Source organism: Corythoichthys intestinalis, chromosome 3, assembly GCF_030265065.1.
Source record: "Corythoichthys intestinalis isolate RoL2023-P3 chromosome 3, ASM3026506v1, whole genome shotgun sequence".
Classification (NCBI taxonomy): domain Eukaryota; kingdom Metazoa; phylum Chordata; class Actinopteri; order Syngnathiformes; family Syngnathidae; genus Corythoichthys; species Corythoichthys intestinalis.
The window spans coordinates 40,324,509-40,343,361 of NC_080397.1; the positions used below are offsets into that span (position 1 = coordinate 40,324,509).

At 38.9% G+C, this 18,853-nt stretch overlaps 1 protein-coding gene across 2 annotated transcripts in view; it reads right to left on the reverse strand.

The window, feature by feature from the left end:
* unc5db (unc-5 netrin receptor Db) overlaps window positions 1–18,853 on the reverse strand; it is a 330,197-nt gene that overhangs the window by 92,178 nt on the left and 219,166 nt on the right. For both annotated transcript variants that reach the window (XM_057831103.1, XM_057831101.1), the window contains 3 exons: window positions 16,962–17,147; window positions 10,209–10,568; window positions 2,483–2,567 (listed from right to left, as the gene is read on the reverse strand). In XM_057831103.1, the coding sequence (XP_057687086.1) occupies window positions 2,483–2,567; window positions 10,209–10,568; window positions 16,962–17,147 (631 nt within the window). The remainder of the gene's footprint in view (window positions 1–2,482; window positions 2,568–10,208; window positions 10,569–16,961; window positions 17,148–18,853) is intronic.

Below are 18,853 nucleotides of genomic sequence, written 5' to 3' on the forward strand. Positions count from 1 at the left end.
ACAGTCCTTATGTACCTTATGTTGAATGTTTATATCCATCTTGTGTCTTATCTTTCCATTCCAACAATAATTTACAGAAAAATATGGCATATTTTATAGATGGTTTGAATTGCGATTAATTACGATTAATTTTTAAGCTGTAATTAACTTGATCAAAAATTTTAATCGTTTGACTGGCCTAATTTATTTTTCAAATGTATCATTTAATATAGTTTTTTTTTTTTTTAAATCCATTTTTAAATTTGTTCAAAATATGTTGTGTTGCACTTGTTAAAATAGAGCCACCTTGTTAAACAACCATGACCTGCACTGAATTGGAATACACAGAATTACAGTACACGGCTTTAGAGAACACTGAACTTAACACGTGTATGCATAATGACATAATTTTAAATGAGTGGGCCGGTCTGAGGCATGAAATTCCAGGGCCGAAAATGAGTCCCACTCCGGCCCTGCTCCCAACGCAGTTTGGGAAGTTCCATAGACGCCAGAACTCTGCTATGGCTTCCCACTGGCTGGACACAGCAAACAAATCGGGCTTGGAGGGCTTTGCAGACCTTGGACGCAGTGCTCGACGCCAGTTTGAAGCTAGCCGCCACAGCCAGCTCTCTCCACCAGAGTCTAAAACTCTCTGTGCGGCATCAAAAGTCAGCCAGACCGCCTCGAAACTCACCTAGACGCCACGAACTGTATGTAAAATGTTTTCCATGAGTTTAGGAAGACACCGAGTCACAGCGCTAAATGCTAATGCTAGCTCGAACGCTATGCTAAAACGACAAGTTAGTTTAGTGTGTGATGATCACTCAGCAAAGACCTTTAAAGGCTAAAGCAACATGGCATATTTAGCCAAGATAAGAAAGCAGAACTTACCAAGAATCACCTGACACATGTTTCACAAAAGTAGCCTGGAATGGGCACAGTAGCGTGTGTGTGTATGTGGGTCGGGGTGGTGGCGCAGCAGGTCACATTAGTGACACGATCAAACACTGCTAAATTAGTGTTAACCCCACATACAATAAGAAAATATCACACATTGTGAATTTATGATGGAAACTATGGCAATTTTTTTATCTTGTTCTCGTGTCGTCAGACGACAACTGGTATCCATCTTGTAACGTATTAGTCTCCCAAGACACATTTTCAGCGCGTCATCGTGACGTTATCATCATGAAAAAAATAGTTCGTTGAAGAAATATTTTCGTTTTTGTCATCGCTGACGAAAACAACACTGCAAAACACTCAATCGAGAAGTTTTGCAACAGCAGCCATCAATGTTCAAAGCACCACCTGTGAAGGCCTTCGTCGAATAAGCGTGCATATTCACACTCCTATAGGGAGGTAGAGTGCTGGCTGGGTCCATCTGTCATGCACCCATGCAGCCAGTAAACACAGAAATGTGAGGACGGCCAAGGGGAAGGTCAAACACTTTTAATAATTTTTACAAATTTCCATTAACATAGACAGTTATTGATACATGTTGGCCAGAGTATGTTGGCTGTTTTAGAACAATACAGTGTCCTCACACATCTATTAGGCTAGGTTCACACCGCAGGTCTTAATGCACAATTCCGATTTGTTTATCTTATCTGTTTTATGCCTTTTTCCATTTAGCCCGTTCAAGGAATAAGCATGTCCACTAACTCGCGGTCCGACGCGCACTGAGCAAACTGACCCGCATACTCAGAAGCATCAAAACAAATGACTACAAATGCTGGCTGTACGTCATTGATCATATTTTGATTTCCAAAAAGAGGACACAAATAACAGATATAAATAATCCCTGTTTAGTCTTATAATCAAAGTTTATATGGATTGATAGAACGCATGCACGCGTCATGTGTGCAGTTTGCCCTGACTCAGCCATGTAAGCGATACTGAAATATTGATAATTTGGCGCACAGAAAGAAAACCGAGCATTATCAGGTTTATACTTTTCTTCATTTTTTTATGACTGTGGTCAAGCCCGCCTACTGTGTTAAAGCCGAGTTAAAGCTAGGTACTAACACTAATGCACAGCTACATTGCTGCCGTCCTGCCTGACCTAATTGCATGAATTCCGATTTGGGAGACTTGACAGTTTAGACGGCCGCCACATTCTGGAAAAAGATTGGATTACAGATCTGATTTAAACCACATACGAAATTGACGCAGATAGGATTTGAAATGGTCCATTTCTATGCGATTTGTCCCGTTCAGACCGTAAAGTTAATGCCTCAATCGAGTCGGAAAAACACGAAAAAATCGGATTTGTGCAATAAGACCTGTGGTCTGAACCTAGCCTTAGCCATCTGATGGTATTCTGTAATAGGATAATTGAACGTTTTTTTAATATAATAATAGTTTAGATGGTCTGCAAAGAGCTTTAGTGATGACCACGCGTAAGCAAGAAAGGCTAGGGAAATTAGATAAAAGTATAGACACCGTGACAAAAAAAAAAAAAAAAAAAAAAAAAATGCTGGAAAAGATATTAGGTTGATCTCACCTTGCTTCTCTCAGATTGATCACCACGTACATCTCCCAGGACATATTTTCAGCCACGGCTCCATGAGGCACAAGCAGGCTCACGCCTGGAAAACATGCATGAGAAAAAAAGCAATATCTCCATCAGCCTGTCAGTACAGGGCCTCGTAAGCCATTACAGATACAGGAGCAGGAGAATAGTTAAGGGATGTAGCAGAATGGCATTTAAAAAATTTAACTTCAGATAAAATTTAATTTAAAAACAGGTACACGAATTTTAAAAAATTTAATACAATTCTGTACACAATATTACAACCTTATAAATGGGTGAAGCTGGATATGACCAACAGTTTACTCCTTCACTCTCTGGAAAGTTTAACTCACTCTAAAAGTTTTTCATTTGGAATTAACTTGCATTTGTGGTCTCAGCAGAACAGCTGATGTAAACATGCAACAGATATTCACTGTATAGGACTTTTTATTCTGCTTATGCTAATTGTGATGTTGCCTTCCTAAATTGTGAGTCATTTAAAAAGTGAAATATTAGTCCTTCTAAAAAAAATTGCATATTGTGATGATAAAGTTCATTATTTTCTGTAATGTACTGATAAACATTAGACTTTCATATGTTTTAGATTCATTACACACAACTGAAGTAGTTCAAGCCTTTTATTGTTTTAAAATTAATGATTTTGCCAAAAAAGTCAAGAAAAAACAAAAATCCCTATCTCAAAAAATTAGCATATCATGAAAAGGTACTCTAAAGAAGCTACTAACTTAATCATCTGAATCAACGAATTAACTCAAAACCCCTGCAATAGATTCCTGAGGCTTTTAAAAACTCCCAGCCTGGTTCATTACTCAAAACCGCGATCATGGGCAAGACTGCCGACCTGACTGCTGTCCAGAAGGCCATCATTGACACACTTAAGCAAGACGCTAAGACACAGAAAGAAATTGCTGAGCAAATAGGCTGTTCCCAGAGTGCTGTATCAAGGCACCTCAGTGGGAAGTCTGTGGGAAGGAAAAAGTGTGGCAGGAAACGCTGCACAACCAGAAGAGGTGAGCGCACACTGAGAAAGATTGTGGAGAAGGGCCGATTCCAGACCTTGGGGGACCTGCAGAAACAGTGGACTGAGTCTGGAGTAAAAACATCCAGAGCCACCGTGCACAGGCACGTGTGAAACAGCGGCAGAAGCGCCTGACCTTGGCTACAGAGAAGCAGCACTGGACTGTTGCTCAGTGGTCCAAAGTACTTTTTTCAGATGAAAGAAAATTTTGCATGTCTTTCGGAAATCAAGGTGCCCGAGTTTGGAGGAAGACTGGGGAGAAGGAAATGCCAAAATGCCTGAAGTCCAGTGTCAAGTACCCACAGTCAGTGATGGTCTAGGGTGCCATGTCAGCTGCTGGTATTGATCTACTGTGATTTATCAAGGACAGGGTCAATGCAGCTAGCTATCAATAGATTTTGGAGCACTTCATGCTTCCATGTGCTGAAAAGCTTTATGGAGATGAAGATTTCATTTTTCAGCACGACCTGGCACCTGCTCACTGTGCCAAAACCACTGCTAAAGGGTTTACTGATGATGGCATTACTTTGCTCAATTGGCCTGCCAACTCTCCTGATCAGAACCCCATAGAAAATATGTGGGATATTGTTAAAAGGAAGTTGAGAGACACCAGACCCAACACTGTGGATGAGCTTAAAGTGCCTGTGACAAGAAAAAGCATGTTTATTTCATAATACACGTGGTATTTTATGCTCCTGAATGATATGGACCACTTAGATGTGTGTGGAAGCGATCACTTTATTTATTTAGTTTTTTGAATCCCGCGCCATGAAAATGAGTGACTTCCGGCAACAGTCTCGAGTTGAGAAAGAGGGCACTGTGACGTGTACGGATGAAGGCGTCCTCTTCACTATACAGCTGTACTGTTGTATGAGGACTAAGGGTTCATCTGATTTTGCGGATTAATATGTTTATATTTCGCATCACGCCAGCCAAACGGCTGCAGAAAAATCTTGCTGTTTGATGGAGAGGTGTGTGCACCTTTTTGGAGTTTCAAAAGGTTCCCATTCACCGGTGGATATTGGACAAAACAAGCCCTACTACTGTGGGACCATGGGACTTACGAGGAAGTGAGTAAACATCTTGTTTTGTATTATGTCAAATACTGGCGAATACAGCAATTACAAAGTAAACACTACAAACTTTCTTTAAATAAAGGACTACTTACGTTTGATCATTGATAGGCATGTAAAAAGCTCTCCTCATGCACATTAGCTGCACGTTAGCTGCACAACAACAGCAGCCGCCCTCCTCCGGGGAACGAGCTGTAAATTGCTCTCCGCCGGGCGGTTTGCTGATCGGCAAAGACAATCGACAACCCAGTCGTCATGTCAAATGATCCGGGCTAGTTATGTGTGATTTTCCGCTTCGAAGACTTTAAAACATCACTCGGTTCTCAGTTTATCGGTACATTATAGAAACTTTATCACAATATGCAAATTTTTTGTGAAGGACTAGATAGGCTGTTCAGTGCTACAGATTAAAAATCATTGGTAAAAATCTTTGTTACAACTTAGAAATACCAAATTTATTTTCTAGTTTATGTTATTCAAAATAACCAAATCACACGTCAAAGGCACAATCGTGAGGCAATTAGGATGACCTTGTCAAAACTAAAAAGAAAGGTTAACGTCTTCCATTAAAATGCAAAATATCAGGCTGTTCAGTGACTTACATTACATAAATTAAATTAATTGGCTTGCCTCAGAAAGTTATGTCCTTTCAAGAGTAGGACTTATAGAATATGAACGTATAGAATTGAATAAGGATAAACACATTTTAAAGACAGTCAGATGAAACAGGCAGAAATTCACTGCAGCGGCAAACATTGCCTGTCTGAATCAGACATGGTGTCAAAACAAGTTATTACGAGTAATTTTGATCCTCCATGAGAGTGATCCTCCGAGCACTCCTAGTTATGTAACAACTCCATAATGGACAACACCGTACTGCCACCGCACATAATAAGCCCTAATAGCTATCATACCATTGGAAATAAGTCCATACTGAGGAGATAAAAACACATTATTGAACTGAATTACAAAAACAGGTTGCGAGGAGCCTTGTGAAAAATTAAAGGAAGCTCCTAATGCAATTTAAAGAATATTAACGTTACAAAACGTCATTAAAGGTACAGTAGATTTCTAATAAGTCACCATATATTCGTATTCAGCTGAGGCTTGAGAATATTAAAAACAATAGATGATGGGATACTCTGTATGCCAAACGGGAACAAGCAAACACTCTGCATTAATTTTCCTTTTGTATCTTCTTATTAAGGGAGAACCCCCCGGTTTGCTACATCATTTTTATTTTATTTTATTTTTTACTAATGGACAGTTTACATTTCTCAACTAATCTTAACAATTCTTAGAAATAACATTCTGGTTTGATAAAAAAATATGTTGATAACAAACAATTTAATTGGTTTTCAAAAAGATTAAGAATGCTGAGGTCAAACCAGTGCTGTTTGTCATTTAGCAAGAATGAAATATCCGACAATATCTTAGTATAATATTGCCCTACGAAAGCATAAAGCAAATCCTATTTCTACGAAGTAGGGCGCCAATTTTTCCCCAAGTACAAATTAAGCTAAGATCTTGTGGGAAGCATTTTTGAAAATTGTGGAAGCAGTTATTGCGACAAGGGCAAAAACATTTTTATAGTTACTTTCCTTCTGATTAGCACCTTTGATGTTTGTTATTTCAAGAAGTACTACATAAATTCAGTGTAAACGAAAAGAATGTTACTATATTGGATCTAAATTAATAGAGTACCCAAGAAGCTACATTTTATTGCTGGTTCATATGATTTGCCACTCGGTTTAAAAAAAAAGAAAGAAAAAAAAAAACACTACCCGCAAGTAGACTGACTGAGTGCTACACTTGACATTAGTGACTCTTCCACTCAGACCACTCTGCTTGAGAGGCCATTGAGGAAAGTTGATTTCACCGGTCCTTTTTCTATGTCAAGGGCCGCGATTCAGAAACAGATCGCAAAAAAAATAATTTAGATTTGAACAACAGGACAATTGTTCACATCATCGTAGCTCCACTTAAATCCTTGCAAAGTCCTTTAACATCTGAGAAACTCCAGTTAATTGTGACATCCCACAGAGTTGAAACTGAAACCAAATCTTCATATATGGAGATTTTTTTCTGCAAATGTGCCTGTACTACAACCACCTCAAATCGTGTCATAAATATTGTTTCATTTTCATTTTTTCATATCTTCAATTTTCAGCACATATTTAAGCACAGTATTTACAGTTTATTAAGAAACATGTTGCTAGTGTTGTTCTTAGCATTTGTATTGCAGGTTAACATGCTGCTAAAAATACTCGAAGTAAATATAGTAAGCCTCTATCTCTGACTTTCTCTAAATGGTATCTCAAGCTCACATTACTACTTGTGATGTCCAGATGCTGATTTTTTTTTGGCTTTGGATCAATCCGATATTTTTCAAGATATGTTTTGCCGATACCGGATACCCACATTTTTAGACCAATAAAATATATCCAAAAAATAATGTAACCAGTAAATGGAAAATAACATTTTGGTATTAGACTGAGCCCTGTTGGTACCTTCTAAAGAAATGCTCTGTTTACAAATAAACATGTGCCGATTACCGGTCAAGGTATACCGTGGTATGAAAACGTCAAGGTATCAAAACCGCAAAAAAATTCCGTCATACTGTTCCTAAGGTATTAGCTATTTTTTATGTCCCAAAAATGCATGGGGAAATCCCCCGCCTGCGGCTGTAAGGCTCAATCCTCCACCACTGGTTGTTGCTCAGTGTCAGTGAGTCAGCTGTGCTCCACGATGGCTGGAGGAGGTGAAACTCCTGAACTCTTTCCCCCCATCAAAGAAAACGAAATCGCTGGTATGGGAATACTTTGGCTACAGAAAAGGTACATACGGCCGTGGCGAAGAGGAGGGGGGGCGGGGGGGAGGCAAATGACATGTAAAACATGTTTGCGGAGGTTGGGTGCCAGGGAGGCAATACCTCCAATATGATTTCACATTTTTACAAAATTAAAGGTAGCAAACACTGTCATGCACGTTTCCCACCAGCTACGAGAGTTAACTCCAGCGTGTTTAGTGTGTCTAGCGGGGGTAAAGCATGTGTTTTTTTCTCTCTGCCAAGTGTTTGTGTGTAGAAAGTGTTTGTGTTTAGAAAGTTTAGAGTGTGTGTATAATGTATTGTAAACATTATACGAGTCATACATATGTGCTTTGAATGGAAAATAATTCATTATTTTTGTTCTGATGGTAAAAATGTTGAGCTGTGGGTTTAGGCTCACCTAAAGTACTGCATTTATTTTAATTTTATTAAGAATATTTTGATATGTTTTAATATTTGTTTTAACATTATACTCGTGTTCCAATTTGCTAGCATGTTTTGAAAAATAAAAATCCTGCTCAATGGATTTTTTTTTTAAAAACCCAGATATCTCGAAGTAACACATTTTAGAGCTGTAATTACAATACAGTGATACCGTGAAATCGTGATATTTTGGCTTAAAGTTATCATACCGTCAGAATATCATACCGGCATATGCCTATTTACAAATATTACACGATGCTGCTCTGTTAATATCATTTCCTAAAGATAAGTAGTCCAACTCAGAGGATATGTTTGCCAAATGGCTTAATTTACAGCAGCTGAAAAGCATGATGGTACCGAAAACACACTCCAAAACTGGGTCGGATCCGATCTTGTGACAAACTACAATACGGTCCGATACTCAGAGAATAGCTCTATTGGGTGCCAATACCAATACGAAGTATCGGAGCTGGACATTATTAATTATTACTTACCGTATTTTTCGGACTATAAGTCGCAATTTTTTCATAGTTTGACTTGGGATGCGACTTATACTCAGGAGCGACATATGTGTGAAATTATTAACACATTATTATATCAGTTCACATGTTATTTTGGTGTTTTGGAGTGACACTGATAGTTTGGTAAACTTGTTAGCATGTTCTTTATGCTATAGTTATCTGAGAAACGTAATAGCTATGTAACGTTAACATACCGGCCACGTTCGCATTTGGTTGTTGATGCATCATGTAACATTATCATACTGTACACTTATTCAGCATGTTGTTCTCTATTGTATTTTTATTTTAAATTGCCTTTCAAGATGACATATCTGTTCATTGCCTTTCAAGATGACATATCTGTTCTATGTGTTGGATTTTATCAAGTAAATTGCCCCCAAAACTTATACTAAGGTGCGACTTATAGTCCAGAGTCACGCGCTTCTGAAGCGCTGCACACGTCAATCATCATTTAACTTGTTAAAGTTATTTTGGCAACTCATTGTGTGTACGTGAGCGGATTTGGTGCGAGGCTCTGTGGGGGGGCGCTGGAATGAATGTGTGTGATGACGTTCGTGTTGTGATCACTAAACGTTAAAGTGATTTTGAGCAGGGAGGTAACAGAAGCATTTAATAAAGCCCAGCATTTTTCGACTACAGTACAGTACTTTATTGTTGTTTCAAAATAATTCTGTGGGACAGTAACATGTTTAAAACTTATGATTATTACATTTGAAGTGCTTGAAAACCATTTATTATAATACAGTATATATATACAGTATATATATTTTATGTATACTTTGGGAAAAAAGAGAAAAGACATGCCTTATATGTATCTCTTTCCAATGCTAAATCTGAATAAATACATTGAACACACACACACAAAAAAATTGCGGTTTTCACTTATCGCGGCGGGTTCTGGTCCCCATTAACCGCGAAAAACAAGGGATCACTGTATTCCTTGACACCCAGAAAATACATCACCAACAATGTTTAAATCTGTTTACCTTGAAAATTTACAGAATCAGGAATGAAAGTTTTTTTTCCCAACTTGTTTTACTATTGAATTGCATTTTTCCCATTTAGCCCAACCTGCCAAAGCACAAGGTTATATTTTTGCACTTTTCTTACTGACCAAATATGCACATTTTATTGAAATTTTCTGATCCCATTCAGAAAAATGCCATATATATATTTTTTTTTTACGACAGTGTCATTCTGTTGTTTCTTTCAGGGCCATGAAAAAACAATACATACATTACCTTTTACCTGTTAGGAAATAATAGTTTAAGAATTTTTTTTTCTTTCAAAGAATTGGCCTCTTTATGATTAAAATCTAAAAAAACCCCTAACGTTTTCCATGTGGTACCGAATTGTATTTCTTTGTTTCCCTATACTGTATCGAATCGTATTGCTTACAAACCGAACACAATCATAATCGAACCATTATGGCTTTAAAGATTTTGTTTCTGGATCAAATCGCAACAGGTGTACCAAGATACATATCGAATCGATATCATGCCAAAGATTCCTAGTTCTTATATAGTAAATAAACTATAATTATAAAGTTACATTATACTACTAATTATATAAAGTATATAATTAGATGTCTTGGAAGCGCCCGTGTAAATCATACAGGGTATCCCCCCAAAACTCCTTAATTTTATCTCATTTACTGCCAGTGAAGTCAAGTCAAAATCTGTTTGATCCAGTGCACAAAATTTGTTTTGGCTGTCTTTATTTAAAAATCTACTTCGAGCAAAATGCTACTATAACATTGCAGCCGCTTTCTGTTTTAAAGTAGAAGTAATATTCCAACTCTCAAAATCAGGCTATGCTTTCATTTACTCACCAGTGTTTGGCAACACCAGGCGTCCTCCATGCTGACCAAATACACCAGTAGTCCTCAGCTGCTCCTTACTAGTGCTTAAAGGTCCATTGAAGGTGAGCAGAGCTTTTTTTTGTCTGTCCATTGAGCTGCAGTAATCCTGGCTCAGGTCCCGTGGGAAGGTCTCAACAGGGGCTTTGGCATGGAACTCAGCCCGCTCTGCAACACCGTAGACCATAAATGAGCTCTGCACTTTCACCTTGATGTCTGGCAAGGGGTCAAAAAGCTCTTTGTCTGCACCATCCTGGAAGCACAGGGAAGTGCTGTAGGTGCGTCCCACAGTTAAGTCTGGCGGAATTGAGGAGTTGAGAAGCAGGGGGTTTCCTACAAATATGAAAGATATAGACATGGGAACCTTTGATTATGAGATGAGAAAATAAGCAGTGTTCGTCTTTGTCATATTGAAATTGTTGCAGATTTAGCCAGAACTAATTTAACTTGAATAGAAAGGGGGAGGGGTATTATTGCCCTTATTCTGTCTAAATTACAACCACAGTCTGAATTGAAGATATTAAACTTTGAATTTAATATTTAATATACTTCCATAGTAGTCAACTCATTTGATATTATTCCATTTCCATGAGAGGTGCTACACACACACATCTAAGAGATATGGATTATCGTATAATTAATCAAGTACTTCTCCACAGTATCTCCTGAAAGCTCAAATATGGTTAAAATCATTCCGAAATGTTCAGAAAGCATAAAAAAGGGTCAAGACATCGGGAATTAGCGAAACTACAGTTGGACATGCTAGTTAAAGTGACACTAAAGTTTTATTCTTTTACATTTCTTATTTATCTTGGATGTCATTTTCATGACATGCCATGACAATTTCAGTTGAAAGATGATATGATATGACATAGAAATCCATAGGCCTATTGATGGACCCCATCCCCCCACACAACTGAGACAAAAATTAACCAATATCCTTCGGATGCTCGGCAATTTAGTCAAGCGTCGGCACCAATTAAAATCAAATGTCCAGGCAAGCAACATCTGAGTTAAGGGAACACAACCTGGACAGAAAGTGTAGGGGTCTGAGCCACAGCTACAGTGTAATATTTAATTACCTAGTATACACAGCTTGATCTGCATAATCCATCTGCTGCAGTCAGCTCCACTGGACACCCACCTGACCTACTGAAGGACGAGGGGGACCAGGACCAGGAGGGGTCTAGGTGACTGCTATTTAAATGCGGGGAGCTCCCGGGGTGCACCCAAGAGCCTGCAGAGCAGTCTTCATCTGGTCATTATATGTGACGATGCTGCCAAACAAGGTGTGGAGTGCACCACATCGATCTGGCAGAGTCAGACATGTGCTGCCTCTGCCCCCTGCCAAAATAACAGTGAAGTCGCTGTCCTTGATGCCCAGCTGTTGCCTGGCGAGGGGTGCAAGGTGGGAGGCTAAAGTTGCTTTATTTCCATGGAAATCATCAATTACTGGAAGGACGATTTATCAGCAGTGATTTCTGGAGTGTTTTAGCTTTGAAGAGTTAAAAAAAAAATGCAACACAAATGACAGTTATGTAAACGAAACAATGTGAGTTTAATTTGATGTATTTCTTTGAAAAAAAAAATGTTTTTTTAAGAGAAGATGATACCAAAAGGTATACTGTGCGGAATTTTTGTGTTAATTCAAAACACTTTTCTGCTCCATCCATAATCCACCTATGTCCTGATGACTACACAGAGCCCTGACATTTTAACTGAGATTGTGCCAAAAAGCCCTTTTTCTTGCCTTCACAAGAGAGTGCTCGGGTCGAACACTGGGCACAGTTCCAAATTACTTCTCCCAAAAGGTATTTGAGTTAGTAACTCAGCTGAATGTAAGAGTAATTAGTTACTTGGCAAAGTAACTGGTGTTACTTTTCATGTTTATTTTTTTTCATTCCAAAAAACAAAAACATGTCATACTATATGAAGTTGAATGAATGAATGAATGAATGAATTTATTGTCATTGTCATCATCATCATAATCATTGACAGTTTCAGAGTGTGGAATTTGCCCGAAAGAAAGACGAGTTGAGAGGGTTTTGGGGATAATTGGCCCTAGCCCAATTCTTTACCCTAAACTTTAAGATACAGGGGTATTGCGGGTATTGTGAAAACTAGATTGTAACCTTTGCTATGTTTGGAAGTCATTTAATGTTGTGAATCAACCGATAAAGTTTTTTAAATTGCTCCCGTAATTGCATTAGTTCATTTCTGTCTACTTTGGAAAAAGTTACTGAGGCTACCTTTGTACTGCAGGTCTTAATGAACAAATCCGATTTTTTGTCTGTTTTTTTTGGTGTGCCCGTTCAGACTGCCTTTGTCCATTGAGACCGTTCAAGTATTACGCATGCGCACTAATTCGCAGTCCGACACGCGCTGAGCAAGTAGATCCGCATGCGCAGAAGCATCAAAACTAGGACTGTCAAAATTAACGCGTTAACGCGCGGTAATCAATTTTTTAAATTAATCACGTTAAAATATTTGTTGCAATTAACGCACATGTCCCTCTCAGACAGTATTCTGCCTTTTGGTAAGTTCTACAGCAAGGCTTTTTGTGCTGTCTAACAGCGAACTCTTGTGGTCGCTTTGCGACATGGTTTATTTTTTTCTTGCCAGTTCAATATGGCTGCACGACCTCTCTGTTGTGCTTATATGATCCTTGGAAAAGATTTGTCCGTAAGTATGGTTGTTGTAAAGAATGTACATATTATGTTAATAAGCGAAATGTTTGTATGAGACGCTTTTTGTTTATGTTTAGTCAACCTGTATAGCGTGCTAAGCTAACGTTGTTGCTAATGCAATGCTTTTGTACTTTTTTTTTGTAGTTTTACGTAAACGGTCTAAAGAGGAAAATGGTTTGAGGCCATTTTATTAATAAATCAGATGAAAAAGGAAGAAGACTGATTATTAAGGCGTCGTTCACTAGCTGTCTAGCTTTGGAAAAAGTAGACGCTTCGGAGTGAGGACAGCATAGACAGATTTAAATGACAGTAGAGTGAAATGCCCACTACAGTCCTTATGTACCGTATGTTGAATGTATATATCCATCTTGTGTCTTATCTTTCCATTCCAACAATTTATTTCACAGAATATATATATAATTCACAGAAAAATATGGCATATTTTATAGATGGTTTGAATTGCGATTAATTGCGATTAATTACGATTAATTAATTTTTAAGCTGTAATTAACTCGATTAAAAATTTTTAATCGTTTGACAGCCCTAATCAAAACACATGCTGGCTGTCATCCGTCATTCCAGTGCAATCATATTTTGATTTCCAAAAATAGGACACAAATAACAGACATAAATAATCCCAGTTTAATCTTATATTCAAAGTTTCTGTGGATCGATAGCATGCACGCACTGTCCGTGCATGTCACACACACATACGGGCAGTTTGCACAGACTCTCAGCCGTGTAAGCAATCTTGAAATATTGCTCAAATAGAGCAGAGAGGAAACCGATCATTTTCAGGCTTATCCTCAACCCATTTTTATTTTTTTATGACTGTTGCCAAGCCCGACCTTTCCCCAAAAGCCGTGTTCAAAGCGAGCTAGGCGCTAACGGAGAGCCGCACCGCGACCGTAGCGTGCTTTCTCCCTCGCTCTTTGATGACGTAATTGCTGCATGGATCCTTAGTTGGGAAACTTCCTGGACGTTCTGGAAAAATGTGGCCCAGATCGGATCTAAACCATAAACGAAAGTGACCCTGATCGGATTTGAAATGGTCCACTTCTATGCGACTTGTCCCGTTCAGACCGTCAAATTAATGATTCACTCGAGTCGGAAAAACACGAAAAAATCGGATTCGTGCATTAAGACATGCAGTATGAATGTAGCCTTAGGTTCGCTAGGAATGTTCTCTACAACAGAGCCTTCTTGAGACGTCGACTGCTTTAAGATGACGTCTGTTTACTAACGCCGGCGAGTCCATCATTTCACATCTAGTTCTCTATTCATGTGCCAACGCCACCGTGTCTGTCATTTCGCATCTAGTTCTATATACAAGTGATATGTACCGTTACATCATGTGGGAATAGTTTGTAGGCTATCGGCTACAGTAAGGTATTATTGGAACCACCTAGCATCACGTTTGCAATGGCGTCACAACTCTCGCGTCATTCAAGCAACGTAGTAACGCCTGGTAACGCACGCCTTTACATCCTCAGTTACGGTAACGGCGTTGACAAGATGAGAAAAGTAATTAATTAGATTACTCACTACTGGAAAAAATAATGCCTTTAGTAATGCCGTTATACTATAACGCCATTATTAACAACACTACTCAGCACGTCTTGTCAGCTATCCGGCCCTAGTCGTTTTTAGATTTAAATGTTACATAAGATAAAACACGTAAAAGGCTAATTTGTTTTTTCTATAGACCCAGAAATGGCCAAATTACTACTTCTTGGCCAAACAACGGGCAGTTGGCTGGGAATTACCTGATCATGTGGATGTAAAGTTACGCTACTGTGTATAGATACAACATGGCGGCCATCACAAAACAAATTGCTTTTTCAGTTGAAAATTCTTGTAAAAAGAAATCTGTAAATCCCCAGAATTTCTATAGATATGAACATAAAACAGTCTAGATTCTTTGTTAAAAGCAAAAAAACGGGCAGTTGTCATTCATTTTACGTAAATGTTTCAAGCTAAAGATAGGCTAATTTTTCCAATGCATTTTTTTCACAACGTGCATGAATGGGGCTCTTTTATATGATAATTATCTCTAATCCTCGACCAAATCACTCTTGAGACACTCCTGCCTGCTTTTATGCAGTAAAACATTCGTCCTTTTTCCACCTAAATCTGGCGTTTGAACATAGCGTGTTTGAGTTTATAACAGTGAAAGCCAACTCAGCTCTGCCTGGGTCGGCCCCCAACGGGAAGGCGTGGCGCAATGCTTGCAGGAACTCATGGTGAAGTCTATGCATACAGCTTTAATACTTGCATGTATTCCAACAGAATATTTGTAATATTGTATTTAGACGACTCTTGTTTTACGCTAGAAGTTGAATGTGGCATGGTTTCAAGAAAGAGGCAATATACATGGATAGGCTAAACATATTCTGTATCTTTTTTCAGTAAAAAACTGATGTCTCATGCAAATATAAAAGATGCATGAGAAGTCAATATGTGTCAACAAACCTTGCAGTAGAATATTCTACATTCTCAGTCAGACCTGGAGCCAAGTAGACATTAGCCCTCTGCAGCTGACATTGGATCACTGCTGAATTTCTCCCCTCCGGTCGAGTGGAGACCAATCTGATTATCGCTTGGGTGTGCATCTTTAAGAATGGTGCGGCGAAAATGGAATAGTAGCGGTGAGGCGCGAGAAGTAAATGAAATGTACCTCAGGTTGAATACCTTGAGGGATAGGTTAGGAATTGGGCCTCTGATTAAAAATCACTCACAGGGAGAAGTAATGCGCAGAGACAGATTTAGGTCCAAAGACTCATTCAGCACGCTGGCTTATATTTGCTCTGATAGCACAGAACCATCCGCAAGCATTTAGGAACTCTTAAAAAGTATCTTAGCTTTGAAATAAAGCTCCTGGTTTCCATTTAATTGATGGCGCTTGATTTTATGATTTTCACAAGCAAGGTACATTTTGACGGCAGAACAAGGCTATTAGGGAAATGCATTAAAAGGATTCTCCTGTGCAAACTTGGGTTTTAATAAGCGAAAACGTGGAAGCATTCCACATTTCGGCTGGCTGATGGAGTAGAAAATGGAAAGGAGTGATTGTGGCCAGTGGAGGGCACAGCAGGCATGCTCAGGGGGAGCTGGCCTATTTAAATAGGATTGATGACCTGCTGAATGTGGACCTGACTCACATCACCTCCTACACCAACCTTCCTTCTCCCCTCACATCTTCGTGATTGCATGCTTTATGCATTGTCCATTTCATATTACATGCTATAACCCAGAAGTGTCAGGTACATTATGTCTGTGAATATTCTCATTCATCCATGTCATTTTATTCTCATGTAATGCAACAGGGCTTCTCTGGTTCCCTTCACATTATAACAATAAAATATTATTTTATGTGCACAACACTGATATCATTCATGGTTTGGGTATGGTTTTGATTACATCTAGGGGACATGAGACCAGAACTAAAATATCTAACCGATGTGCACGAACTGATGCAGCCTGAGGCAAAACATCGTCTAAATCCTTGTATCGATTCAATGTCCTGACAGTAACGTGGATAACTTTTATAATGCTTGCTTAGGCATTACACATACGTAATTGCGCCGCACAAGAATAATACAAACAATGATAACTGCTTGTATGCCAAACATCTATTCATCAATAGATTGGCCTAGTGTAATTCTCGTATAAGAGATTGGTTGTCTTTCAGACCAATGTACGTTCTACATGGTACAGTTTGGTGTGGTGCATACTTTGAAAAATTGCCTCCCATTACTCAATAACAGGGGAGGAAATACTTTATGTTAAAGCAGAATGACAGGTTCTTTCACTGCTTATGGAAGTAAACTGTAAATTCAAGGCTTGCACAGCTCACTACTCAAGGAAGATAAATATAATCAATCATGAGCAAGACTCAATTCCAGAGGTCTCTAATGATAATGCATTTTGGGCCTTTTACAGCCCAGAAACATTAATATATTTACCTTCACATTTAACAGTTAGACATGGTTTACACTAGTGTCCAACGACACCACTCTTTCTGATGGTCTACTCTCACCTTGTCTGGTAGTCTTGAAGTTGAAAGACTGAAACCCTCCAGCAAGCGCAGAGGATTCAATGACATCTACACCATACTCGCTCTGGTTCTTCCTGTAGAGCATGATAGCTACCACCAGTATCCCCACGGCAATAATACCAGCTCCCAAGCCAGAGTACAGAGCAACATCATTGGTACTGTCCATACCTAAGAAACACGAACACAAATAATAGCCGAGGAGACATTTTTCTCATGTAAACATTCTTGAGTAAATCACAGCAACTAAATACAGTATATTAACATATACGCAGAATGGAAAAAGAATGATAGATGAAAGAGTCCCATTTGATTTCGTTTATCTTGTTGCATGTTATATTTAATCTGCTAACATGAAAAAATTAACAAGCCCAAAACCCTTGAGACCAAGAGGTTTTGACAGAAAATCTATATATACAGCATAGAGTGAAGAAAATAAGTGTTTGTACACCCTGCTATTTTTCAAGTTCTTCCACTTAGAAATAATGGAGGAGTTTGAAATTTTCATCGTAGGTGCATGTCCACTGTGAGAGAATTATCTAAAAAGAAAATCCAGAAATCACAATGCATGATTTTTTAACAATTTATTTGAGTGATAAAGCTGCAAATAAGTATGTGATCAGTTGTCCATCAGCTAGAATTCTGCCTGTGAAAGACCTCTTAGTCCGCCTATTAAAAGTCCACATCCAGTTCATGTAATATCCTGAATCAGATGCACTTGTTTGAGGTCGATAGCTGCATAAAGAGACCTGTCCACCCCATACAATGGTAAGACTCAAACTTACAATGGTAACACTCAAACTCACTTACGTAACATGACCAAGACCAAAGAGCTGTCCAAAGACACCAGAGACAAAATTGTATATCTCAACAAGGCTGAAAAAGGCAATTACCAAGCAGCTTGGTGAATAAAGTGTTGGAGCAATCATTAGAAAATGGAAGAAGCTAAACGTCATGGTCAATGTCAATCGGAGTGGAGCCCCATGTAAGATAGCACCTCGTGGGGTCTCAATGATTCTAAAAAAGGTGAATAACCAGCCCAAAACAACACAATAGGAACTGGTCAATGAACTGAAAAGAGCTGGGGTCACCGTTTCCAAGGTTATTGGTGGTAACACACTATGACGTCATGGTTTGAAATCATGCATGGCACGGAAGGTTCATGGGAGCAAGTTTTGTGGTCAGATAAGAGCAAAAAATAACTTTTTGGAGGAAAATAATGATGAGTACTATCCCAAGAAGACCATCCCTATTGTGAAGCATGGGGGTGGTATGGGGGTGCTTTTCTGCACATGGGACAGGATGAGTGCACTGTATTAAAGAGATAATGACTGGGGCCCTGTATTGTGAGATTTCGGAGAACAACCTCCTTCCCTCAGTCAGAGCATTGAAGATGGGTCATGGCTGGGTCTTCCAACATGACAAAGACCCGAAGCAGACAGCCAGGAAAACCAAGGAATGGCACTGTAAGAAGCATATTGAGGTTCTAGCATGGCCTAGCCATCTCCAGACCTAAACCCAACAGAAAACCTTTGGAGGGAGCTCAAACTCTGTGTTTCTCAGCGACAGCCCAGAAACCTGACTGATGGGTGGGCCAAGATCCCTCCTGCAGTGTGTGGAAACCTAGTGAAAAACTACAGGAAAGGTTTGACCTCTGTAATCGCAAGCAAAGGCTAATGTACTGTAATATATAACATTTTTTACTCAGGTGTTCAAATACTTTCTTGCAGCTATATCACACAAACAAATCATTTAAAAATCATACGTTGTGATTATAGAATTTTTCTTTTTAGATTATCTTTCCCACAGTGGATATGCACCTACGATGAAAATTTCAGAACCCATCCATGATTTCTAAGTGGGAGAACTTAAAAAAT